General features: G+C 37.1%; 1 protein-coding gene across 2 annotated transcripts in view; it reads left to right on the forward strand.

Annotated features, from left to right (window-relative positions):
- Positions 1-24,222, forward strand: part of SLC25A21 (solute carrier family 25 member 21) — a 257,409-nt gene that overhangs the window by 176,431 nt on the left and 56,756 nt on the right. The window contains exon 3 of one of the 2 annotated variants that reach the window (XM_057428568.1): positions 14,849-14,932. In XM_057428568.1, the coding sequence (XP_057284551.1) occupies positions 14,849-14,932 (84 nt within the window). Of the gene's footprint in view, positions 1-14,848; positions 14,933-24,222 lie in introns of those variants that run through there. The other variant, XM_057428569.1, reaches the window with a different exon arrangement.

Here is a 24,222-nt window from a genome sequence, read left to right on the forward strand (position 1 = left end):
GATTGCTCTGACCCAGGTGTAGGACCTTGCACTTGTCATGGTTAAACTTCATGAGGTTGGCATCAGCCCACCTCACAAGCGTGTTGAGGTCCCTCTGGATGGCATTCCTTCCCTCCAGCGTATCAACTGAACCACACAGCTTGGTGTCATCAGCAAACTTGCTGAGGGCACACTGAATCCCACTGTCCATGTCAGTGATGAAGGTGCTGAACAAGACCGGTCCCAACACCGATCCCTGAGGGACACCACTCGTTACTGGTCTCCAGCAGGACATTGAGCCATTGACCAGAACTCTTTGCATGCGGCCATCCAGCCAGTTCTTAATCTACCGAGTGGTCCATCCATCACATTGATGTCTCTCCAATTTAGAGACAAGGATGTTGTGTGGGACAGTGTCGAATGCTTTGCACAATTCCGGGTAGATGAGATCAACTGCTCTACCCCTGTCCATCCGTTCTGTAGCCCCATCATAGAAGGCCACCAAATTGGTCAGGCAGGATTTCCCCTTAGTGAAGCCATGCTGGCTGTCACCAAGCACCTTGTTGTTTTTCATGCGCCTTAGCATGCCATCCAGGCGAATCTGCTCCAAGATTTTTCCAGGCGCAGAGGTGAGACTGGTCTGTAATTCCCCAGGTCATCCATTTTCCTCTTCTTGAAAATGGGGGTTATATTTCCCTTTTTCCAGTCATTGGGGACTTCACCTGACTGCCATGATTTCTCAAATATGATGGCCAGCGGCTTCGCAACTTCATTCGCCAGCTCCTACAGGACCCGCGGATGGATCTCATCAGGACCCATGGACTGGTGCATGTTCAGATTTTTAAGATGGTCTCAAACCAGATCCTCTCCTACAGTGGGCCCAAGGTCTTCATTCTCATGGTCCCTGCATCTGCCTTCCAAGACTTGGGTGGTGTGGTCAGAGCCTTTGGCAGTGAAGACCGAGGCAAAGAAGTCATTCAGAACCTCAGCCTTCTCCAAATCCAAGGTAGCCAGTTCTCCTGAGAGCTTCCTGAGAGGGCCTACATTCTCCCTAGTCTGTTTTTTATTTGCTATTTACCTGTAGAATCCCTTCCTGTTATCTTTAATACCTCTAGCTAAGTTTAATTCTAACTGGGCCTTAGCTTTCCTAACCTGGTCCCTAGCTTCTCGGACAACATCCCTGTGCTCTTCCCATGCCACCTGTCCTTGCTTCCACTTACTATAAGCCTCTTTTTTCATTTGAATTTTCCTCAGGAGCTCCTTATCCATCCAAGGAGGTCTCCTGGCCCTCCTGCTGCACTTCCTTCTGTACTATCTAGATATTTCCCTGTACTATCTAGATGCAGGGTAAAGATTTTTCCCGCTTTTAGCCAGTATTTACCCAGTACATATCCACTGGCTTGTTATATTTTTGTGCTCATCTTCCAGATAATTTTTCCACTTCTGAAGGCAGCACGTCATATTTAAAATATGCTTGCAAATTCCATATTCTCTCTGTTGAAGAACTTCTTCAAAATATTCCTTGAAACTTTACATAGTCATAGCCCTTGGGACAGAAACCAAATGATAAGCAATGAAGCAGGTCAAATGCTTCTTAGCAGGAAGTTTGCAATCTACTTAGTTGCAATCTACTTAGAGGCCATTATATGAGCAGGTCTCGAAATACGTTACTCTTCTGATCATCTCTCTTATTCTTCAGACGAAATTTATATCAATGGTGTAGACATTGGACCATTCCCATTCCATATATTCCTTAAAAGAAAATTTGTACCTTAATTCATACTATGCTTCCTCTGTGTATTTTAAGGAAGTTATTTTTGTGCACAAATACACTGTACTGGTGAGAAGGAAAACAGATTGCTGAAGTTTGTTAAGGAGAACAGTGAGCTGAGGGATGTCTTTGATCCTAACACAACTTTAAGACATGTTAAAGATGCCATTTGATGTTAGAGATGAGATGTGGTGCAATTCTAGGAAACCTCTGAAAACTTCAGATCTTTTTGTAATATTTATTGCTCAAAATAGAACGTCCTACAGAAGTACCTCAAATAAAGTTGACAGGTTTCTAATGTATTTTTAAGCTGCTTTTATTGTTAATGGAAGCTGATGGATTTAAGCATTCTAATTTGATACAGTATGGTACAGTAAATGAATGCCATACAGTAAGTCAGATATCATCATGTCTACATTATGCATATGTCCCTTCAATGCAGTAGTAGAGAGAAGGGAAATCTGCAGAATTGCTCTGCTTGGTTATAGGTGTTAGAGATGACAAGGAAGGAGCACAGAATACATTGCTCATATTTTGATCAACGACTGACTCAAGGTTTCCCATCTGCCCAATATATAGTGTTTCTTCAGGACCACACTCCTCTTTCCTCACTATACTCATAATTTTGCTCACCCCCTATACATCCATCAGCCATTCCCCTGTGACTGACCTTCCCTATTTGCCCTTTTTCCAGACCACAAGCTTATAGTGAAAACTTCTTGCAAAAAAAAAGCAATGTTTGCTGATTGTGAGACTGGGGTTTCTGCTGCCAGTTCCAATGACAAGTTGGCATCTTGTGACCTCTTATAAATGACCTTTAATAAATTGGCAGGTGAGAAGACTCTCAGCTGATAGGCAGGATGGCTGTTGCATTTTCAGGAGTCTTGAGTCAGAAAAGGCTAAAAACTCTCCCGTGCATGTAATGAAATGATTTCTGTAGGTTCTAAAGGTTCTGTAGACCTGTAAGTTCAGCTTTATTCTTTGGAGGGGTTCCAGCCACAAGTCAGACAAGCTGTAGTTTTTTAACAAGGATAATACCAATGTACTCTGCAACATTTGCGACATTTATGTACAGTAAGTCATTCTCATACCTTAGTCTTGGCACCTTTCAGGATACACAGTAGGGATAGTTGTCTCCTAGGGATCCTTGGATTCCTATTTATGTGCAGACTATATTGCACAAAGATTAGACCCACAATGGAGGAGCTAAACTTACTGACAGTGTTATGTCACATAGCAGACCAATAGCACACACTATGTGGCTAGCTCTTGGGAAGAATAGCATAATTTATCATATTAATAAGAAGGTAAGCTCTCCAAAGAGCTAGCCACAGAGTTGCTTCTCCCATTAGCTAGCATATGTGCTAGGAGGGAGGGAGGTGGCATGCCTACATGTTGTACACTTAGGATTTTATTTATTGCACTTTATTACTCAGTTTAGCATTAGACAACAAATAGCAGTTATGGATCAACAAAAGCATAATCCTCCTCATATGTAACAATACATATAGTTATTACCTATTAATTCTGTATAATCATGCAGAAGGACTTTTTCTAACAGTCATTTTTCAACAAGCCAGTTTTATTTATAAGGAGGCATTCAATAATTCAGTTAATTAGCTTTATCTCTGAGTCCATGTGGTCCTAGGAAGGCTTCACTAAGTGGGGGCACAGAATGTGGTAAGGAAACAAACCGGTAGTCCCTGAGAAATACTGCTTGGCAGCATCAGAATTGCCTTTTTTTGTGCTTGTTCTTCAGTCCTTGGGCTCAATAGCTGAGTCAGATCAGCCATCTTAATGTAGTCTGCCTGCCTGCCTGGCAAAGAATGTGAACAAAATGCCTTTAAAAGACTTCTGTGACTGTACAAAATGAAAGGAGTTTCTCTGCCTTTCAACTGGTAGTTAGTGAAACGGTTTGTTTTCTGAGATAAACATCACCATAACAGAACCTGAAGATGCTTACTTGATTTGAAGGTTTTCATTACATCAAAAGAAATCATTTACCATTTCTTTTTGGAAAAACAATCTTTGAAAGGCACAAGGCTGCACACAAGCAGAGAAATTTGCTAAGTATATCCTCCAGACTACTGCACTGCCTGCTACCCACAAATGCTTTGCTGAAATCCTCTTTCAAAATTTGCCTTCCTTTGTACCTTTAAAATTATCAGCACTTGGAAAAGTCTTGTTAAATCTGGAAGAAGTCCTGTTTTTCTTTAGACTCAGCAATGTTTCAGATACTGATTAAAAAGGGAACTCTCCCTTTATTCCTGAAGTCGGTAAGAAATATTATGGAAAATTGCGTTAACTCTTGCAAATCCCTCTACAACTATAAAAGTACAAATGAGATCGTCCCTGCTGTTTCAGTCAGGCCTATGAACCTCAGAGCAATAGGATATTTATAAGAAAATTCCAGACATAGCAGTGGTGCCGTGATCCATATGACCCAAAGTTTCCAGTCTTTGTCTATCCTCCTGTCTTTAAGGAAAAACAGAGGGGCATAAAATGAAAACTTGGAAGATCACAAATCATTGTTATGACTCATTATAATGAATGATTTGTGCATTACTTTATGGAGCAGTTAGGTTGAGTTTGGGGGAAAAAAGAAACCTTCCTTTTTAATTTTCAACACTTTATGCCAGTTTTCAGGCAACTGTCTTTCCTAAAATAACAGCACTCTTTTTTCCACACTATCCTTGGTAACTACTGAGTTTTTTCAGCTGAGAGAGTGTGTTGTGATATAAAGGTGCAGCCTTGCATGGCTGTTGTCAAGAGCCTGTTATTGTTCCCATTACAACATTAAGTCTTATTTTCTGGTGTTTAAAGCTGGGCCACACTTGAACTTTGGAAGTTTTCAAAATGTATTTACAAATAAGAAAAATAATCTCATTGGGTGTGTCTTAGTTCTGCGAAGGAAGTAGTGCTCTGACAGCTTTGTAGCAACTGTGATTCACAGTTTTGGATACTAAAAATAAGTCTTCTAACCACAGCCTACAGCCTGGTTTCTAGATTCTTCTGAGTTTTGTTTAGCGATAGTCAGGGGGTTTTTTTGTCAATTATTAATGGTTTGAGAGTCATTAGAAAAATAATAAATCTACTGAAGTCTCAAAATAGCATCTATTTTTGCACTACATTGAATTTGCAAAATTCATCTTCTTTATTTGCGTACTATCTTCATATGGTGAATTAATAGGGTATACTCCCAGGTCTCAGAGTTTTCTCTTAACTTCCTAGGATAAATTCTAATGTTACACAAAAACCTACTGGAGGTGTGGTTATGTATCTGTGGACTTTGAAAGACACTGGCAAGCTACCCTTTCAACACACAACAGATTTTCCTTAAAGTTACGGTATTACATTTTTTATTTGCTTTTTACAGAGGAAAGTACACTATTTCAGGTAAATTCTGTTAAAGAAAGCAAGTTTTTTCCAGTATTTTACTAGTTTTACTTTAAGTCGCCAGAGCAGAGAAAGTCATAGCACTTCCAAGGAAATTTCATCCTTAGCTTGCCTTTTTATGCCCTACTGTATGTTAAGAACTGCTGAGGTCACTCTGCACTGGCTGATAATGAATTCCATATAATCTGGTAATACTGGGGCACAAGTGGGTGGGTGTAAGAGTTGAGTTTCAGTCTTCAACTCAGAATTTCCTTATTTTACTAGTTTCGTTTCAAAAGGTAACACTGCTTTGAGGGTGTACATTTTCTGTGATTTAGCCATACAATTTTATAGGAAAAAGTCATTTTTTTCATGGAAACAGCGTATGCGTAACAGGTAATGTCCATATGATGTATATTAGCTATTAGTCATTTACAAGGCTTGTCTATTAATAAGAAAGGGCAAGTGAGTTAAGGTTTTCAAATGGAGGGTATTTAGTTGTACTTTTCAGTTGGGTAAGACTGTTTGTATCCCTTCCAGTATTTTAAAAATCTCAGCCACAATATGTTAATGAAATTGTTTCCCTTTTAAGTCTTTTCCAGCACAAGCATAGGAGGTTGGGTGAACACTCAAAACTAACACTTCTTTCAGCAACTCACAATTTGATTTTGGCTATTTTCCACTAAAAATTAATTTGTATTTCTGTATTTGACCATTTCTTTCCTTTGGGAGAAAAGATATTTTTGGTTATCTTTCCTACTTTGACCATAGGGAGCATGTGTAATGTATATTTTGTTGTGCTTTGCAAATTTTTGGTGCTAAATCATTTTAATAAAAAAAAAAAAATCAGAATACACTAAGCTATGATGGGATTGATCTCATCAAAGAACTTAGAATGCTAATGAATACTGAAAAGCATTGAAAAACCTTCCAAAAATTCCTCCCCCAAAATCTTCTTGCCAGAAAGCCGCAATGATTTTCCTGCCTTCTCTTTTCACTGAAAAGTGCTGTGTGATTACCACAGGGGACACTGAAATCAAAGCTTTGTTGAGAAAACTATGTAGAAGTACTTGGCGCTTTCTGTAGGAATTGTTGAAGAAAAAAGTGTCACTTCTCCTGTGGGTTATAGAGCTTAATTACATTTTCCCAAACTGGAAGAGTTTTAGAGCAACGATTGCAGTAATGTCCAGTAATAATTACTCATTTTAAACCTTCCTGTGGCTTATCAGATACATGTTTTATTTTACAAAGCTGCATTGAGTTTTGCCTTTGCATCTTTTTGAAGTAATGGAGAATACCCTTACTTTTTAAAGGCAACAAAATTATTCCTCTAATCTGCTATCATTTAACTTATAGGTGAAATTTTCATACTTACATTTAAATTTTTCAAAGGCTCTAATTTGCAGAGACTCAGTACTGGATTCATAGATTATAGTAAGGTCACAAGGCACAAGAATGGCTCTACAGTGTTAGGCTAAAGGTCCATCTAATCCAGAAGAGATAGGTCATGAAAGGATATACATTTTTGTAATAGAAGTTAAACTGAGATAAGGAGCTGGACGGTTTTTAGCAGGCACATGTTACACGCTGAAACCCGCCAAACCACATTCTCATTTTTCCCTGAATCAAGACCGGATACTGGGGCCATCATATAATATAATCCAATATCTGATTTCTTGTGAAATCTCTGCTAGTCATTAGTTTATATTCCTCATCACTTTGTCTGTTGTTTCTCTATAAGCTGTTTTGAAGGAAAACATACAGGATTTTATCCAAAACTAATGAAAACCAGACTTCTTCTGTTGATGTATTAAACCACGAGTGACTACCCATATTTAAAATCATAAAAATAACTCCATGATCTGTGACAATACAAAATTATTCCTTATGGTGCCATTTTCAATGATTTGTCCTGTTTACATAAGGGGCAAAAAAATCCATAGATTTTGGAGGATTGTTTTTACTCAGAAAATAGAAATTGCAAGAGGTTTCAGAAATAAACTGTGCCTGTAAAAAACAAAATGTTGGTTTTACCATTACTGGTTTCTGCTGATTCCTTCACCAACATAACTAAGCTTTTTACACAACAAGCTGTAGACAAAATAAAAACAGTTTAAATCTACCTATTACTTTTACAGTCAGTAATTCCCAATATATCTTACCTTCGTAAGATTGTTAAGATGACATCGCATATATTGCATGATCTTTCACACAAAATATTGTGTGATTATCAAATACAGATGTCCTTTTATGATCATTGCTGTGATCTTGTGCTCAAAATTTACATCCAGTCAACAAAAGAAAAGTTTCAAGGACAGAATTGTATCCACGATACCAGCAGAGAGGGCAGCAGAGATGTTCCTGCTCTGGCAAGACTTGTAGACGGAATGACATTAAAATAATCTCTATTCTAGATAATTATAAAATTATAAACTAAATTCTAGATAATTATAATAATGTGCAGTGCCTACAGGTCCATAACTGAGAGGGAAGGCTGGTATTTGCAAGGAGCTCATAGAAGCCCACGGCTGCCAGTTACATCTGGGACCCAGAAACACAAGAGCATTAACAGGACTTGAAGGCTGGGGATTGAAGATCGGAACACTTGCCTGTGCAATAGGTAGGGAGGACACCAGCTCAGAACCTCATTCTGTATCTTCACCTTGCTATGAACATGTTCTCAGTATTTTCATCCTTGGGATAAAAGAGAACTTGCACAACATCATAAAGATGTTTTTCTGAATGGTTTTTAGTGTGGAATGAAAAAATGGTCATTTTCACTAATTTTTTTGTTGTTGTTTTGTGCGCCCCCTCCACACACACACACACATTGGTGGAATTAGATTATTAAAAATATTTATGGTTTTAACTTAGTTTCTGTTTATTTCTTTCACAGGAAGGCATTAAATTTTTTGTATGTAACTGCTATTGACTAGTTATTTTTGTTATTCATTAGCCAAATTGCCAGAGTAGATGTGCATGAAAGCTGCATGGGTTAATTTGACCTGCTGCTGGTCTAGTTTATTTTTGCTGAATATTGTCTTCTAAAACTATGTGTAAAGGAAAATTTCTTTCTGACATTATAGCTGCTCTATGTTTGTTCCATTCATATAGTGGGAAAAATTATGCAGGAGAAAAAAGTAGATCTTCATTATTACTTGAGAAAATGCACTTTTCATTTCTGAACCACATCATTACACTCTTGGAATATAAAGTACTGCTTTCTTTTTGCCACTGATATTTTTTGATGAAATGATGTGCTGTTTAGCTCAAATATAAAAGTAACATATAGAGGAAAGTAATCTATAAAAGGAATAGGAAGTACAGGGAAGGTGAAGTTCTTTTTGTGATTAGTGCACGTTTGTCTGGTCTAAGAATAAAACTCACATTCAGAGAATTGACCAAGAGTACCAGTGAAACACCTAAGCCACATTGTCATGTTTAGGACTTTACTGTATCTCTATTCAATGATGCAGCTCATTTAGGGTAAGTATTGTCAAAAAATCCTAAACTCAGCATAAGCCATGCATGGGAAGTTATCATCATCAAGGCTTTAAGAGTTTAGATCAATTGTTTTATGAGGCTTTAGATAAATTGCTTTTAGCTAACCTAAAAGGATGTGGCAAATGATGATGATCTTATTGGATTCAAATTTTAATCAGAATAACCAATCTCTTCCCTCTAAATTCTGCAGTTTTAGATTGCTAAATCTGTTGTTGATATACCTCTAACTTTACTATGAATGTACTCCTTACCCAGATGTAGGTGTTTAATTCTTTCTCGTGCAGTGTTAATGTTTCCTCCTTTTGCCCCACTTAGATATCAAGTCAGTTTTTGAGATTTTTCTTTTTTTTTTTTTTTTTTGTTTGTCAGAGGCAAGCTACAAATTCCTGGATAACCACTCAGTTAGGGAGGGGACAGAACAGATCAGGATTCAGAGGGTCAGATGTGGAATGGACAAGCTTACGATTTGCAGTATTTTATAAATACTTCAGCGAACGTGCGAATTCATCAGTTTGTGTTTGGTAATTTTTATTTGAACGTCTTACCTGGTAGCTGATGTTCAAACTTGCATAAAAGACATCTCTGCAGATAATTTTGAGGTTTCATCTTTACAATTATTTCCATTATTACTATCCCTTTCTTTCTTCTTCAAAAAACATGTTCCTCCAAAACTAGGGGGAACAAATAAATAAACTAACAAGAATCACTAATTCCAACAAAGTGGAATTCATGTAGATGAATTTTGGAAGAATTTTTAGTAATACTTCTCTACCCATGATTCTGGTTTATTAATTGTGAAGTAAATAGGAACTATATAAAAGATTCTGTGATTAGATGGAGACAAATTTATGTCTACTATGGAGAATGTTTGGGAAAAGTTCTGTTCTTTTGCCTGTTCCTTATGTTCTACTTTATTGTATTCTTATGTGGTTTTTGCAGTTAAATAACCATCATAGCAATACTATAGCACTTAAAATATGATCCCTGCACTATCAAAATTTATGTCTTTGGCTTAAAATAATTTAGTTTTTTGGTTTGAAATCTAATATTCAGTTCATCAACAGTTCATACGATTTACTGTTAAAATAAGTAACAGAATTATACTCTCAATTAAGTTATTACCCTGTTAAGTAACATAAGCAACTCAAAGAACTTAAGCAAAAAGTGAAAATACAAGTGAAATAAATTACATTTTCAAGGTCCTCTTTGCTCTGAAAAGTTTTGCGTGGAATCTAAATATCAGTGGATAGTAGTAACACCTGCATAAATGTTTGAGTCAGCAAATCCAAAACTTTATAAATTATAATTTTTATTATAAGTATGTGAATTGTTATATTATGTGTATTTATATAAAGTTTCAGACTATACCTTTTTTATCGACCTATGCTGTATCTACAGCTAGGAGTGTCTGGAATCATGGGAATTAGTGAAAGTGTAAAAAAGGCTATAAATGTTAGTTTCAGTTTTCCAAAGCCTGTACATATATATAAAAGCTGTTTTAAAATTAACACTGCACAGATAATTTATTTTATAGTTATACCACATAACTCTCTTCCTTATAGCATCTACAAAACTCAGTACCTGAGATTATTTACTTTGGTATTACAGAAGTCCCAGTCATGGAGGGAAATATTAGGAGCTTTATTCAAAGTAGAACATATGATAAAATCGTAGTAGAACATGAAGAAAAGGAAAATACAGCTAAGATTGCCACTCGTTGGCAAGCACTGCAACATGGTATAAAGCCTGGTTCTCTGAGTCAGTGTTTTTCTTTCCCTCTGAACTTTGTGGTTGAGGAACTAGTCAGCAGCGCTGATAAAAGCAGCAAGAAATTCTGGAATTTGCTCATGAGGGTATATAGTCTTTGCAAACCCAGTGGCCAGAATTTGTGAGCCTAGCCTGCACCACATCACATTGCGGTTGTCCTACATAGCTGGATATTTAACGGCTCACTATCTACTTGAATCTACAAATGAAAATACTGGTTTCTTCATTTTAGATTTTAAGATTACTAAAACAATTTCAGCATGTGCTGGAAATCTTTCTTCTGTCCACATCAGTAAATACAAGGGGGAGGATTGCTAGGTTCGTTGTGGTGAACCGATTTTAAACACTACATACCTGAATGCTGTAGTGGCAGACATCCACAGGACAACTTTGATGAAATGTTCAGCAAGCATGAGCAAAAAATGTAGCAACTGATAGAGGGAGAGAGAATTTGGTATTTTTCCCCCAGAAAGCACATGCATGTGCTTGTTCTCCTGTAGATATTGATTGTATTAGAAAAGACTACTTAGAGGACTCTTGCAATAGGAAGGAATTGGAAGGAAAGCATCTTGTGGACTGAGGACTTTGTAAAACTCTGAATAAAGTACTGGCTATTACAAAACCAATAAGAACTCTGAAGTTAGGCATTGGAAACAGATACATATGCTTATGTAGAGTCATTGCTTCACAATATGATGTATCTCTTCTTAAATGGTAAGTGGTTTGGAGAACTGATGAGAGGACTCAAGCATCTTCAATATTGTTGGATGTCATCTGTATTGCAGGATGACAGGCAGAGCCCATTGAAAGTTATTGATCAAGGACTGTTACAACCAAAACCAAAAATGCGCTCTCTCATGCCATCAAAATAAGAATAATTTAGGTTTATTTATTTCACAAGTAGTACTTGTAGTGCTGATTGGTGTGGATAAGTTAAAATATTTTCCTGGGTTTAGATCATGCAGGGTTTTCAATGAAGATACTGACTTTTGGACAGACCCCAAAACCTCAAATTGCTTCCATGATTTCCACTTTTTGGGATTCCAGCCATGTGTCTTCTGGGGAGGACACTGATGTTCTCTTCTTAAACAGCATCAGTACTGCAAAGGTACTGTTCAGTCAAAGGTGGCATCAAAGACCAAGCCCTGTGGGCTGCTGCTATGAGCCAGAAAGGGAGACTGTGAGGTCCTCAAAGGCATGGGAGATGGAGCTGGGGATGGTGAGGAAGAACTGAGAGGGCAGGCAGTAGGTGCTGGGGTAGTACTAAGTAGGAAGGGGTAACCTGGGGGCCTAAGTGAACAGCTCTGTGAGCATTCCCAGGGAGACAGTGCTCAGTACCACAACATTTTTGCCAGAAAGCCAAAAAGCAGGAAAACGAGAGAGGAGGAAAGTTAGCCTGGTGATAATTTTAGAGTGATAAACCTCTTGGTAAACACATAACATGTTGGAGTGTCTTCTGTCAGTGACTTTCTGGCACCTGTTATATGCTAGTAGTGAATAGCAGGTCATTCATCCAGTCCTGGAAAGGCCTCTCTACCCATATGTCTGTTCAGAGTGTTTCTGAACATTACCTGCACATTCTTCATGCAGACTTCAAAATAGTGAAGTAGATCAGAAGTTAATGCTTCAATTTTACTTTTAGGAGAATTAATCTTTTTTGTTCTAAGAAAGCTAATAACATACAAAGCAGGCATCCAGCTTTCAAAAATGCATGAAATTCAGTGATTTTATAATGCTTTTAGAATGGAACAGATTTGAGGCAGAAAAAGCCATTATGTATCCCCCAGTTGTGTTCATTCCTCTAAACAATCATTAAAAACAGGCCAGGTTGTTTTTGGAGTGAATGCTTTCACTCTTCTGTATTATTAAGATTACTAATACAGGTTGCTGCTGCCTCCAGAAAAACAAATAAATATTTTTTCAGCTCTTCTCTGAGCTTGTTATAACAAGTGCTGGTGATCAATTAGCTAGTTCATTAAAAAGTTGCACATGATTTTATTGAGGCAAGCAATTCTGAATCAAAGAACCCAATTCGCAGATCTAGGTTGAAACACATAATTGGTATGTATTTTAGGATTGCTGTTAAAGCTATAAAAAAGATTTACTAGGGAAGGAATGGATCCAAAAACCCTAAAGGAAGGAATATGTTATTTGTGTGATCCAGTGTTACAAATGGACTCATTTAATACTAAGGTCTTATCTACTAAAACAAAAAACTGAAATGAATGTAAAACTTCTTTGATTTAACTTCTTTAGCAAGAAGTTATCCTTCATCTGATACACATAAATTCATACTGCATTTCTTCTGCTATGATTTTTGCTATTGCTATCAAAGATACATTTTTATTAAATCATACACATTTCATTGAAAAGTCAACACCATGTTAACTGTAAAACAAAACTGTATAAGTGTGTTCACCATGTTGTTGACATCCACAGTGATTCTGAGATTAAAGTCCCAGTTCTACAAACAGTTCTGCAAGCACAACTTAGTGGGGAACCTTATACACATGCTAGTAGGACATGCTTGAGAATTTGCAGGGTGAAAGAGAGGGAAGGTGCATCATTCAGAGGATGTTTTAGAAATAGTGGTGCTTTAGTCTGAGTTTACAAGTGGGCCAAATCTTGAAACTGGGGGTTGGAATTTTGGGTTAAGAAAGCTTTATTTTTTTAAATACTTGGAAGAAGTTATTTACTGGTGACTGTTTCCAGCACTTGTTTAAGCAAAAGAAAGACATTTTGGGTTTGGAACTGAGACGTATAAATAATCAAGTCTTAAATATATTAAAATGTACACAGAATCTACTTTCTGTTATAATTTTGGTTGCTTGATTGCCACAATCTAAAAGCTTCTGTAGCTGATATTGCTGTTGGATTTTATGTGATGGCACTGGGGCAAGTTTTTCAACTATTAGCCTTCCCAAGGGTTCTTTTCAGACAAAATGTTATGCATCAGCTCTTATTTGAGTGTAAGCCTATTGAGCCGCATTCTTCTCTCTGCCAACTTGGCAGCAAGTTCTTGTGCTAATAAAAGAGGTTACCCCAGATAGCGATCCCAGATGTGCCTGAACTACTTTTATTAGGACTATGGAGAGGCTCAGTGTTTCCTTCTAACTGTTTTCAAAAATGGTGTGGGCTTGCCTTCATAATTGCCCGAAGAATTGTATTACATCACTGGAAGTTTTTTTCTCAAAGCGAGTAAAATGTATGGGTTAGCACAGAACCCTGCTTAGGAATTACTCAAAACAATTGTTCAAAACAATGAATGCCTTTTGTCACAGTACAAACCTTGATTTGACCTTCCTGAATTCTGTTGAGAAGAGAACATTGCTGTTTAACATCGAGTTAAAAATACCTTAATTTATTACATATTAATAAGACTTAGTATCATGATTAGAATAAGTACTAATAGATGTTTCTCAGAACAGCAATATATCTGTGATATCTGACATACTCGGCTATAATGACAGTTATTCCTTGAAACTGTTGAACACTGTGTTTTGCAGAATTAGTATTGTACTTGGTGATAAGGCCAACTTAGTGATTGCCTGATACTGGGCTATTGTAGACTGGAATTGCTAACATTGATATTCTTCTTCTCTTTTTAAGTGCTATATAGCAATTAGTTCAAGAAGAAGTTTTATTGCTAAAACGTATTCAAAATTTCTCCATACTATTTAGTTTCATGTGTTGGCAGCAATTTTGAAACTGCAAGAAATAGGGTAATCTAACTGAAATACCTAATAAAATAAATGTAGTCTGTTAAACTACTGTTGCTATCCATAAATCATAAATAATAAGATATTTACAGTCTTAAATCATAATTTTGATTTTCCTTTCAAGGCCACAAGCTTCCTGTTGAAACATTTATTGTTGTCAAAATGTGAATAGAGAAAACAACATTTTAATTAAAATAACTCATTGCTTGCTTGTATCGTTCATCTTATTATTAAATTATGAAAAATGAATGGTGCTTTAATTTCTGGTCATGTCTCTGGCTGATTTTTATTGTAATTGTGTCAGATATTAAAAAAAAATAAACTGCACAGTGGATTCATTTCATAGTGAAACACACTATAGTATCCATTTCAGATTTTCAAAAACAGGGTTTGACTCAAAGGCTCCTATTAGTTTCAATGGGCTTTGGATCAGGCACAGGGTTAACAGCTTATTTTTCAAACAACTAGAAAGAGGTGTAAATGTCAAAGGTGATAGCTATACTGTGAGTTCCATAAACTACAAAAAAAAAAGTTACTACCAAAGCTCTTTTTTCCATAGTTTAGCAGCTTTATGAAAACAGTGTTAATAAGTATATCAGGAACAGTATATAATAATGAATCAGATATGTAAAAACAAACCCTTTAAAATTCCTTTTATATAATAATTGGAAAGTTAAAAGTGACTTAAAATCACTGACTTCTCATGCTGTGATGCAAATTGTATTTTTTTTAGGTTCCAAATTCAAAGAGGGAAAACTGATCCAACCGGTTACAGGAGCCTGGGGGACTGTTTTAGGACTATTTTCCAACGAGAAGGGTAAGAGTATATGGTTTTAAAATTGTCAATTTTATGTTACCTTTTTTAATCACCCGTTTTCCAGACATTAGATCCTCTTTATTTTCCACCCCATTTTTGCAATTGCCAGAATTTGGCAAACATGTTGTCTTACATAATGAGCACAATTTGAAAAGTCTTAGCATTACTTATACTCACAATACCAAATTTTACTATTAGGATACATTTAAAAAGCAGGAGGCACAGCTCTATAGAGCTGGAGCAAACACTGCTTCAGTTCTGGCAGCCGGATGGCTGTGTCAGTGTAGTGCAGTATCTAGGCTTTTGTATCTTGTCCTGGTTTTCTGAACTGGCTTAGCCTGAGCTATTACCAGTTCAGTGAAGTACTGGTTTCCAAGCTGTAATGAATTCCACAGCTTTTCAGTTTGAGAGAATATGGGAAAGGATTTATGGTCTTCAGTCACCTGAATCATACTGGCTTCAGAAGGTACCACTATTCTAAGCCTGAGCTCCTGTAAGAGACTTAGGTTCTGATCCACAAAGGCATTTAAATGCATGCTTAATTTTATGACCAGTCAGTCCAGTTAAAGCCATTGAATGTAATGGGACTGATCATATACTTAAAGTTAAGCCTGTTATCCACAGGAGCTCTTTGGGAGCTAGGCTTTAATCAACGTAACTCTAATTAGTAGATCTCAGTTTTGAGCAGCTGGCAGGCTTTCCACGAGGACTTTGTAAATATATTAGCAACCCATTTTTTATCTATATATTCATCAAAATGAAACTGTTCTTATATATAATTGCATAGATACCATGTTTGGAGGCAGCATAGGTGCAGTGAGGCACAGACTTCTTGTGTCCACAAGCTGTACCGAAAAAATGGAGGTTAGACAAGTGGTAAAAATTAAGAACTAGATCTATTTTGTTTCATGCAGTGAGTTTAGCTAAGCTACTCTGCATAAGTATGTAGATATAGAACTGGGTGGTTTGAAATGCTGAAGTAGCTTCTGGTGTTTTCAAAGCTGAGTATATGTCAATTTTCATTGCTTTTCAAAAGAAAACTGTATTTTTACAGAAGGAAAGTATCAACATTTACAATCATGGCAATTTATTTTTAAATACAGAATTAGTTTCAATATTTATGTCAGTGAGCATGAAAATGCCATGTATCTTATCCAAGCTCACTGGTATAAACATGATTTTTTTTTATATATTTATATCAAGGCATGACTCTGTAAACCAGAAAATATGATTGCATGAAATTATTATAGATTTAAGTCATAATTTAGCAGTGGGTTAAACTAAATTTCTTTCAGGCTAGAGCTAATACAGAGTTTTACTTGCCTGTAGCAAACAGAGTTTGAACTAAACAAAAAGCAAATTCTATGAATACTTAGTTTTCCCCAGGAAGTTAAACAGAGGCAGATGGTCACCTTTAAACAGTCATCAGTGGTAAGCACTAGGGAGAAACGAGACAAAGAATCTCAGATACAGTATAATCTTAAATTTCATTTAAAAATTAAAAAAATAAAATACCTAATCCTGAAAAACCTCTTTGACTCCATGAGTCTTGCATTCCCATCTGCACCAGTTGTCTGGTTTCTGAAGCATGGTGATTATGACACTTGTGAGGGCAGTGAGAGAGATGACTGTTAAGTTTTTAGTTAATGGAAACCTTGAATCCTGATAACCCCATCCTTGAGTGACCACAAAAATATGCAGAAGAGAGCACAAAGAAAGGGCTTCACATTTAGATAACAAGGAAACAACAATTTATGAGGTGTTCAGATTCAGATGTATAAATCTGGGAGAAAAGTAAGAAATTCATTCATGCCCCATATTTATTTCATGTTGGCAATACAAAATAGCCCCATTAGTGTGTGGCATTTTCAGACTGAATTAGACTGATCTAATTCGGTATACACTGACTATAAAAGACTCTCAGCACCTCTCTCTAGCACTCAGAATTCCTTACTTTCATATGTGATTTTATGTTATGTTGACTACAAAAGAAACTAAATAAAGGAACACAGTGGGAAAAGAAATGTTACTGATGGTCTGCTCCTGAAAATGTTTATGTTTGGGAATAGTGCTTATGCTCATTTGTACTTGCATTTTCAATAGCAGCAACTATGGTGAGCTAAAATGTCAGAGCCCAGCTCAGACAAGACACTTCCTAATGCCTTAACTTTTTGACCTTGTTATGTTGAGGTTAAGTATGCAGAATCAGCCTGGGAAGGACTTATCTTTATAAATACGTATGTAAACATTCCATTTGCTGCAATGCTTTCTACTGAAAATTAACCAGTTTTACATTATGACAGTGTAACAGTAGCAATCAGATGACTTCATGGAAAGCTTCCTCATCACAAAAAATGGCCAGGATTTCTTTAACGTCCCTCTGATTTTCTGTTCATTATAATAAAATGGACAGAGGAAATGTTTCCACTGTAACCACTATCAGAACACTGTCCTTTTCAAGGAATCTGAAGACTCCTTTATCTTTACAAATTTTTAAAAAATTCATTAGAAATTTCTTAACCAAAAAAAAAAAGAAAAAAAACTACCAAAAAAAAAAAAACACGGGGAAAAAAAAAAAGCACCCTTCCCCCAAACTTTGAGTGGCTCCTCAGATGGAAATAAACTTTCTCCACAGGGAATTAAATTCTTCAAAGAAAGATCCATTCCTTGAACTCTTTTCTTGTCTTACAAGAAAATGGGAGCCACAAAACATAAAATTTAATTGAGACTCACTAAAGGAAGGTTCAGTTGAGCAGAGCATTAAAGGTCACAGAGCTTTCTGTTAAAGCGAGGCAGGAGTATCAACTTGAAGGCTTTTGTGAACTTGTGTTGGGAGCATCCAGTTGCTGCCAATTGCACAGGGGCTGCATCAGTGTGAATCTTTCAGTGGTGAGCAAGCTCTGCTCAGCTGGATTTGCTAGGAGCCATGCATCAGAGGTTCTCTGGTTTCATTTATGAGATGATGCATGAACTGACAGATCTTTGACAACAGAGGTGAACCCACCAGGAGCATATCTGTTTATTGAGGAGCGACAGCTTTATAGCCAACATAAAAATAATCTGATGTTTACTGGGGAAAATGTTTGGATACAGGATTAACTGAAACCATTAATAGAGAAAACTTTTCATTCTTTTTAGATCCTAAAAATAAGAAGTTAGGTTATGTTAAATGACTGATTTTTGTATCATCATCATCTTAACTGCATTTGTATTCGCTCACTTTTTCTCTGATAATGACTTAGGTTTGAATATGAAATGTAAGAATAAACAAACCGTCTAGCTGAATGTATATGTTGCATTTATATTAAGGACACATGGTGTTGTGTCTCATATTAAGAATGGAAAATTATGCCCATCTGCACTGTCTTAATTTGGAGTTACAGCATTAAAGTGATGGATGCTGTTATTTCGAGTCTATAAACAACTTTGTTCTTATAAACTGGGATTTTCATGGGGTCATAATTTTAACAGTAAATGTTCTGGGTTACAGTTGGCTTTTTTTGGTACACACTCACTTAAGAAACCTGTTACTTTCTCTGTTCATTAGTTAACTTGCCTGAAACAGAAAGGGCAGTAATATCCTGGTTTCCAGCTTTGTAACTCAGCCCTTGAATAAGTTACAGTTTAAAGTGCTGTTAGCCTTCCTTAGAACTAGATGGTCCTGGAAAAGTGCAAAACACAGTTGTCATTGATCACTTGAGACTTCGTTACTTCTACTGAGTTATTTGACTATGTTGAACTTGGTTTGTGAAGGAGCAATTACCTCTGTGTTTACACAGCACTGTAGCTTAATAATTATTCCTGTCTTGTTCTCAGCACCACCTTACCACTCTCTTGTATCTATAATTCTCTGTATGACCACACACCTTTTTTTTTTAATAAGCAGTGCCCTGACTCATACATTAGAGGGATTAGATTATAAAGCTACACAAAATTTGTCAGCTATGGGTGGAGTAGGTGGGAGAACAGCCAAGACTAAGCAGGAGCTGGATGAGCACAGAGTTGTCAGCAAACATGCAGAAGCTGGAGCATTCCTGGTTTACGTGAGATCAATGTTCATCAATTAAGGAATTTGCTAGCACTCTTCTTTGTCCTGCCTACATCCATCAACTCTTTGTTGTGGTAACAAGTTCTTGAGAGACTACAGCAGTGCTCTTGAGGCCTTGCTGTAGGTGATACACTGCTGCTTCTAGTTGCCAACAGGTCAGGGAAGGAGACTTACAGGATTGCCAGCCCTGCAGGGAAGCACCGACCTCTCACACTCACCAGTAACCATCACTGCCTGTTCCAGGGGCCCAGCTGAATGTATGCTCTTCCAGCTGGGCTGAGGAGACCTGTCAAAAGGCTGCCAAGTAAGTGTTATACAAGATAGAAATACTTGGCTACCTTGCGCCTGAATCTGTCAATGAAATTGCCGACCAGGGAAGTGTGACATGGTCAGTCATGCCAAAAATCCCTTTTCCCTGTGAGCAGTTATGAAGCAGCGATCCATTTCCATTTTCTGGAGGCATAAATTCCTGTGGTATCAAAAGACCAGACTTTGGGCTCTGCTTTAAGTGCTCTGAACAAGCAGAAGTAGTAGATTAAGATTTTATTTCCCCCCACAGCTATCTGCCCCACTTTTTGATTTGTTATTTAGCACTTCATACCAGGAGGAGCAGAAGTGAACTTGGATCCATGCTCACTTGCTACCTTCGAGAATCTTGTTTCTTAGTAGAGATCAACCTGCACTTATAGATCACAGTATCACAGTATGTTAGAGATTGGAAGGGACCTCAAAAGACCATCTTGTCCAATCCCCCTGCCGGAGCAGGAACACCTAGATAATGTTACACAGGAATGTGTCCAGGCGGGTTTTGAATGTCTCCAGGGAAGGAGACTCCACAACCTCCCTGGGCAGCCTGTTCCAGTGTTCCGTCACCCTCACTGAGAAGAAGTTTCTTCTCAAGTTTAAGTGGAACCTCTTGTGTTCCAGTTTGTACCCATTACCCCTTGTCCTATCATTGTTTGCCACTGAGTAGAGCCTGGCTCCATCTTCGTGACACTCCCCCTTTATATATTTATATACACTAATAAGGTCACCCCTCAGTCTCCTCTTCTCCAAACTATAGAGACCCAGCTCCCTCAGTCTTTCCTCATAAGGGAGATGCTCCACTCCCTTAATCATCTTCGTTGCCCTGCGCTGGACTCTCTCCACTAGGTCCCTGTCCTTCTTGAACTGAGGGGCCCAGAACCAGATCTTCAGTAAATAGAGAAAAGATGCCTTAGCATAGACGTCAGGTGCCCCACAATAAAAGAATTTCAGAATTTCCTCTGGGTAATTAGCAAGTGCTCCATCTTCATAGGGATGGAACTAGATGAGAGGGTTGGAACTAGATGATCTTAAGGGCCTTTCCAACCCTAAGCATTCTATGATTTTATGATTCATAATCTATGCAAAGTAATAGATATGCTTTCCCTGTAACTGTTCTTGTGGCACCTACTAGCACTTTACCCCATATCTTACTCTGCATAGTCCTACATATAATATCTGATCTTACTGATTTTAGTTCAGTTTTGTTGTCTATAGTTTGTTTGAACCTGTGTCTTAAAACCATCATTTTTATCTTACTCTGAATGGGTGCTGAGCCATAGAATTTAAATGATGGTACAGTCTTGAGTAAAATCATTGTTAAGACTTGCTTTCAATATTAGAGAAGAGGAAGACAGAAAATTTGACTGACAATATTTGCCTGATAATAAGTTGTGATTTATATTATGCTCGCAAGGGTTTAGATAAAATACAGCCACAAAAGAGACGTCTTTCATGTATCTGTATGAAGTTGATGAGAGTTCTGCTTCCTTTTTAAAATAAACATGCAAATTTGATGGTTCAATTTTGTCTCATTTCCCAATAAAGTTGACAAAAAACTCAGGAAATTCTGATGCCTCATTACATTTCAAAATGCATGTACATATGCGTATGCATGCCTATTTATAAAATGTTCATGCATTCTCTTAGTCTCTAAGTAGATTAGTCTCTAAGTAGATAAAAAGTAACCAGTTCATAATGCGGTGTTTTGCCAACAATCCCAAATGATTGGATGCTTTTGCAGCACTAGTCAGTCATGAAACAAAGATGATACTGGTTGTTTTAACCTATGGATCTCAAAACACTTCACAAAAGAAGGAAGCACCATTATCTCAGTGGTATGTTGAGTTATATTGTACATTGGTACAGATGGGGATACTGAGGGGCAAAGTGCCAGGAAGACAAGTAGATCTGCACTGGAGCATGCACATAGGTGGTTCTCACAGAGCAGCCTGATACCATGTCATTTGTTTGCCCCATGTTAACATCAAAGCTCTGAGAAACGTGTACATAGAATTGCATTCTTTGATACAGGCTCCTAATTGTGAAGGAGCGTGTCTGGGAGAATGCATGGAGGTAGCAGTATTTTTAAGCCTAAAGCTCCCTGTTCAGTGCGCTGTGCTGACTCCAGATAGGAGTATTTACAATGATGTTACCGTCATGAGGTTTTCATCATCCCTTTCAGGCAGGAATTCTCTGTTTCTGACTGGAGGTTCCCTACCCCCACTTCATATGTTAACACTTGAAAACATAAGAAATGGCTCTGGAATGTTAAAAACTTCTATTTCCAGTTTTATGTGCACAGCTCTGAATTACAATGAGGTTGTACTGGTGTAACCAAGGGTAGTGTTTAGCTAACCACGTTTTTATTAGTAATGGACACACATTTTACTTGCAAAATTTGATCTAGTACATATGGCAACACAGTAAACAAGAACACTCATAGAGAATCACTTTTGAGAATCATGTTTTAAAGATGATACACTCGCTTATTTATTTCCTATAGGAACTAACATAAATCTTATAAGCACCTTAGAAGTAAACAGGCCAGATCTTAGCTGCTGTTAGTCATCATTGTTTGCTAAGGCCACTGAAGGCGCACCCATTTACATTGGGTAAGTCTTCTGTATTTTTATAAGGTCCAAGTTATATTTTTTTAAATTTCAAATATTTTCATAATCAGATTGTTTTAATCTTAAAGTTATGATTTCTTTACTGTCTGTATTTTCTATTAATATAATGTAAATAGAACTCATTATAGTATTAGCATTCATAGCAATAGCTCCTATAGGCCTCAGTTTGGAATCGTATGATTGCATTATAAGATGCTTATACTTACAGTAATAAAAAGATACCTAGAAGTATTGTTTACAATCCATTTTTATGTATCTACCTTTGCTAGGGAAAGACAAGCAGAACTTAAATTTTTAGTCCTTATGATTTTAGCATTCAAGAATATTTATCATTTTATCACATTAGGTTCCTGTTGGGTTCAAACATCTTGTTTAAATCAATGTAATAATCATGCTTCTCAAACACTTCCTTTTAGTCTAGTGTATGGAAAGTATCATACTATGCTGCATCATTGGCTTCTCTGAATGTGTTTATGGTCTATGAATGTGAAGAGCATATCTGCTGAATTTGTTAGGCCAGGAAAATGGCCATCAATTTCTCCCGCTTTAGTAATTGGTTCATCATTGGTACTGCAGTATTTTAGAGCAGTGACAGTGACATTCATCAATGCTCCATACAGAGGTTTGCACCTGGGGCCCTGATGGAGGCATTTCTGCCTGGCACCATTCGCCCTGCTTTAGACAGCAGTGCGGTGCTGCATTTGAGCTCCAAAACCTCCTACGCCTTTAGGTGTAGTCGCTGCTGTGCAAAGCAAGCAGGCATCCAAGCTGCTGAGCTGAAAGCCATCTAGAGTTAGAAGGCTGGAAACAGCTCACACACGGTGTGCTGTACATGTTGCCCTTCTCCAGGGCTTCCTTGGCTCACCCAGGGCTGTATGAAAATTTTCAGCTAGTGAGAAGCTTTCAGGTCAGGAACCAAGACCCCTCTGAGATTAGTCACAACCAGGGCTACATATCCTCTGAGCAAGGATTTCATGAATTACCATTAAGGCTAAGTGCCTAAATTAATCTTAAATCATACTTTTGGATCATGACGCTTTTGGCGGATCTGTCCCTACGCAACTTGCATGTTCTGAAATGGTGTGTATATAATAACATTAGAGTCTCTGGAACTGAATTTAAAAGGTGAGAAACTGGTTCTAGCCCTGATGAAGGGGTGGGGGATGTCTCAAATCCAAGCTGGTGCAAGGCTGTCATGCCCAGCTGCAAGCAGATAAAAGGATCTGAAATCTATCTGAAACCTCTTTCTTACGGAAGAAGTAGTTCTGAAATCTGATGATGACATTGTCAATAGAGAGCTGCCAGAATTAACTGTTTATCTGTTATGTAGATTTTGCTGTTAACATTTTATAAACACAATAGCGTATGCATCATGAGATGCAAAATTAATTGCAATTATGCGTTGTGTTTCTTTAAAAGACAAAATGTTATTTGCTCCTCCATAACTACTTCTTCTAGTAGCCACTAATTGTTAAACTATTCTTTAAAAGAAAAATTCCACCATATCAAGGGAAAAAACAGTGACCAGAGAACAGATAAATCACTTTTATGTCCTTAGAACAGCTGACTTGACACTTTTATTACATTGTTTGAAAAAGCATCTTTTCATCTGGAAGGAATCAGTTTAAAATGTGATTGTCAACACAACGAAACCAGCTTTCTGTTTAAAATGGCTGCTCGTGAAGCTTAGAACTACAGTTTTGCCAGATTTTTCTTTATAGACATTAGTTACTAGAACCAAGAGATTTTAGATGGATGTTCACAGGAAATACCTGGCAGACAGCGTAAAATGCAAAGTAAAGTGTTTTTATTTAAGTTGAAGGAAGCATGCATGTGAAAATGAGCAACAGTGGTTTAGATCAAAAGCTTTCTTTTTAAAGTAAAAGTTTATATGTTGTAGTTTGATGCATTCAAGAGAAAAAAATCTTCATTTTTTTTTTCATGTCTTGTCCTAACTAATCAGACAGCATACATTTAGCATATTCTTAGACCATATTTCATACTTATTTATAATAACACTATTATGCCTTTCTAATCTGCATATCCTTACCTCATCTAATTTCGTTTTCTTCACTGGTTACATCTGAAAACACAGCTTTGTTTCTTTTAACTACTATTGTCCTCAGTTGTTTAGTTACATATTTCTGCTCTATTTTTAAATAGCTCTAAAATTTTTAAATCTCTAAAAAATGCAGGTGCAAAATAAAGTATTGCATTTTAGTGATAAAACATTTTCACTTCAGAAATAACTGAGCTTTACATTACATACATTTGCTCATTATTTTAACTGTAAATTATGAAGATGT

This window comes from Pezoporus wallicus, unplaced genomic scaffold (genome assembly GCF_028554395.1).
Source record: "Pezoporus wallicus isolate ANWC-B61680 ecotype Strahan unplaced genomic scaffold, APGP_CSIRO_Pwel_v1 contig_3486, whole genome shotgun sequence".
In the NCBI taxonomy this organism is placed as follows: domain Eukaryota; kingdom Metazoa; phylum Chordata; class Aves; order Psittaciformes; family Psittacidae; genus Pezoporus; species Pezoporus wallicus.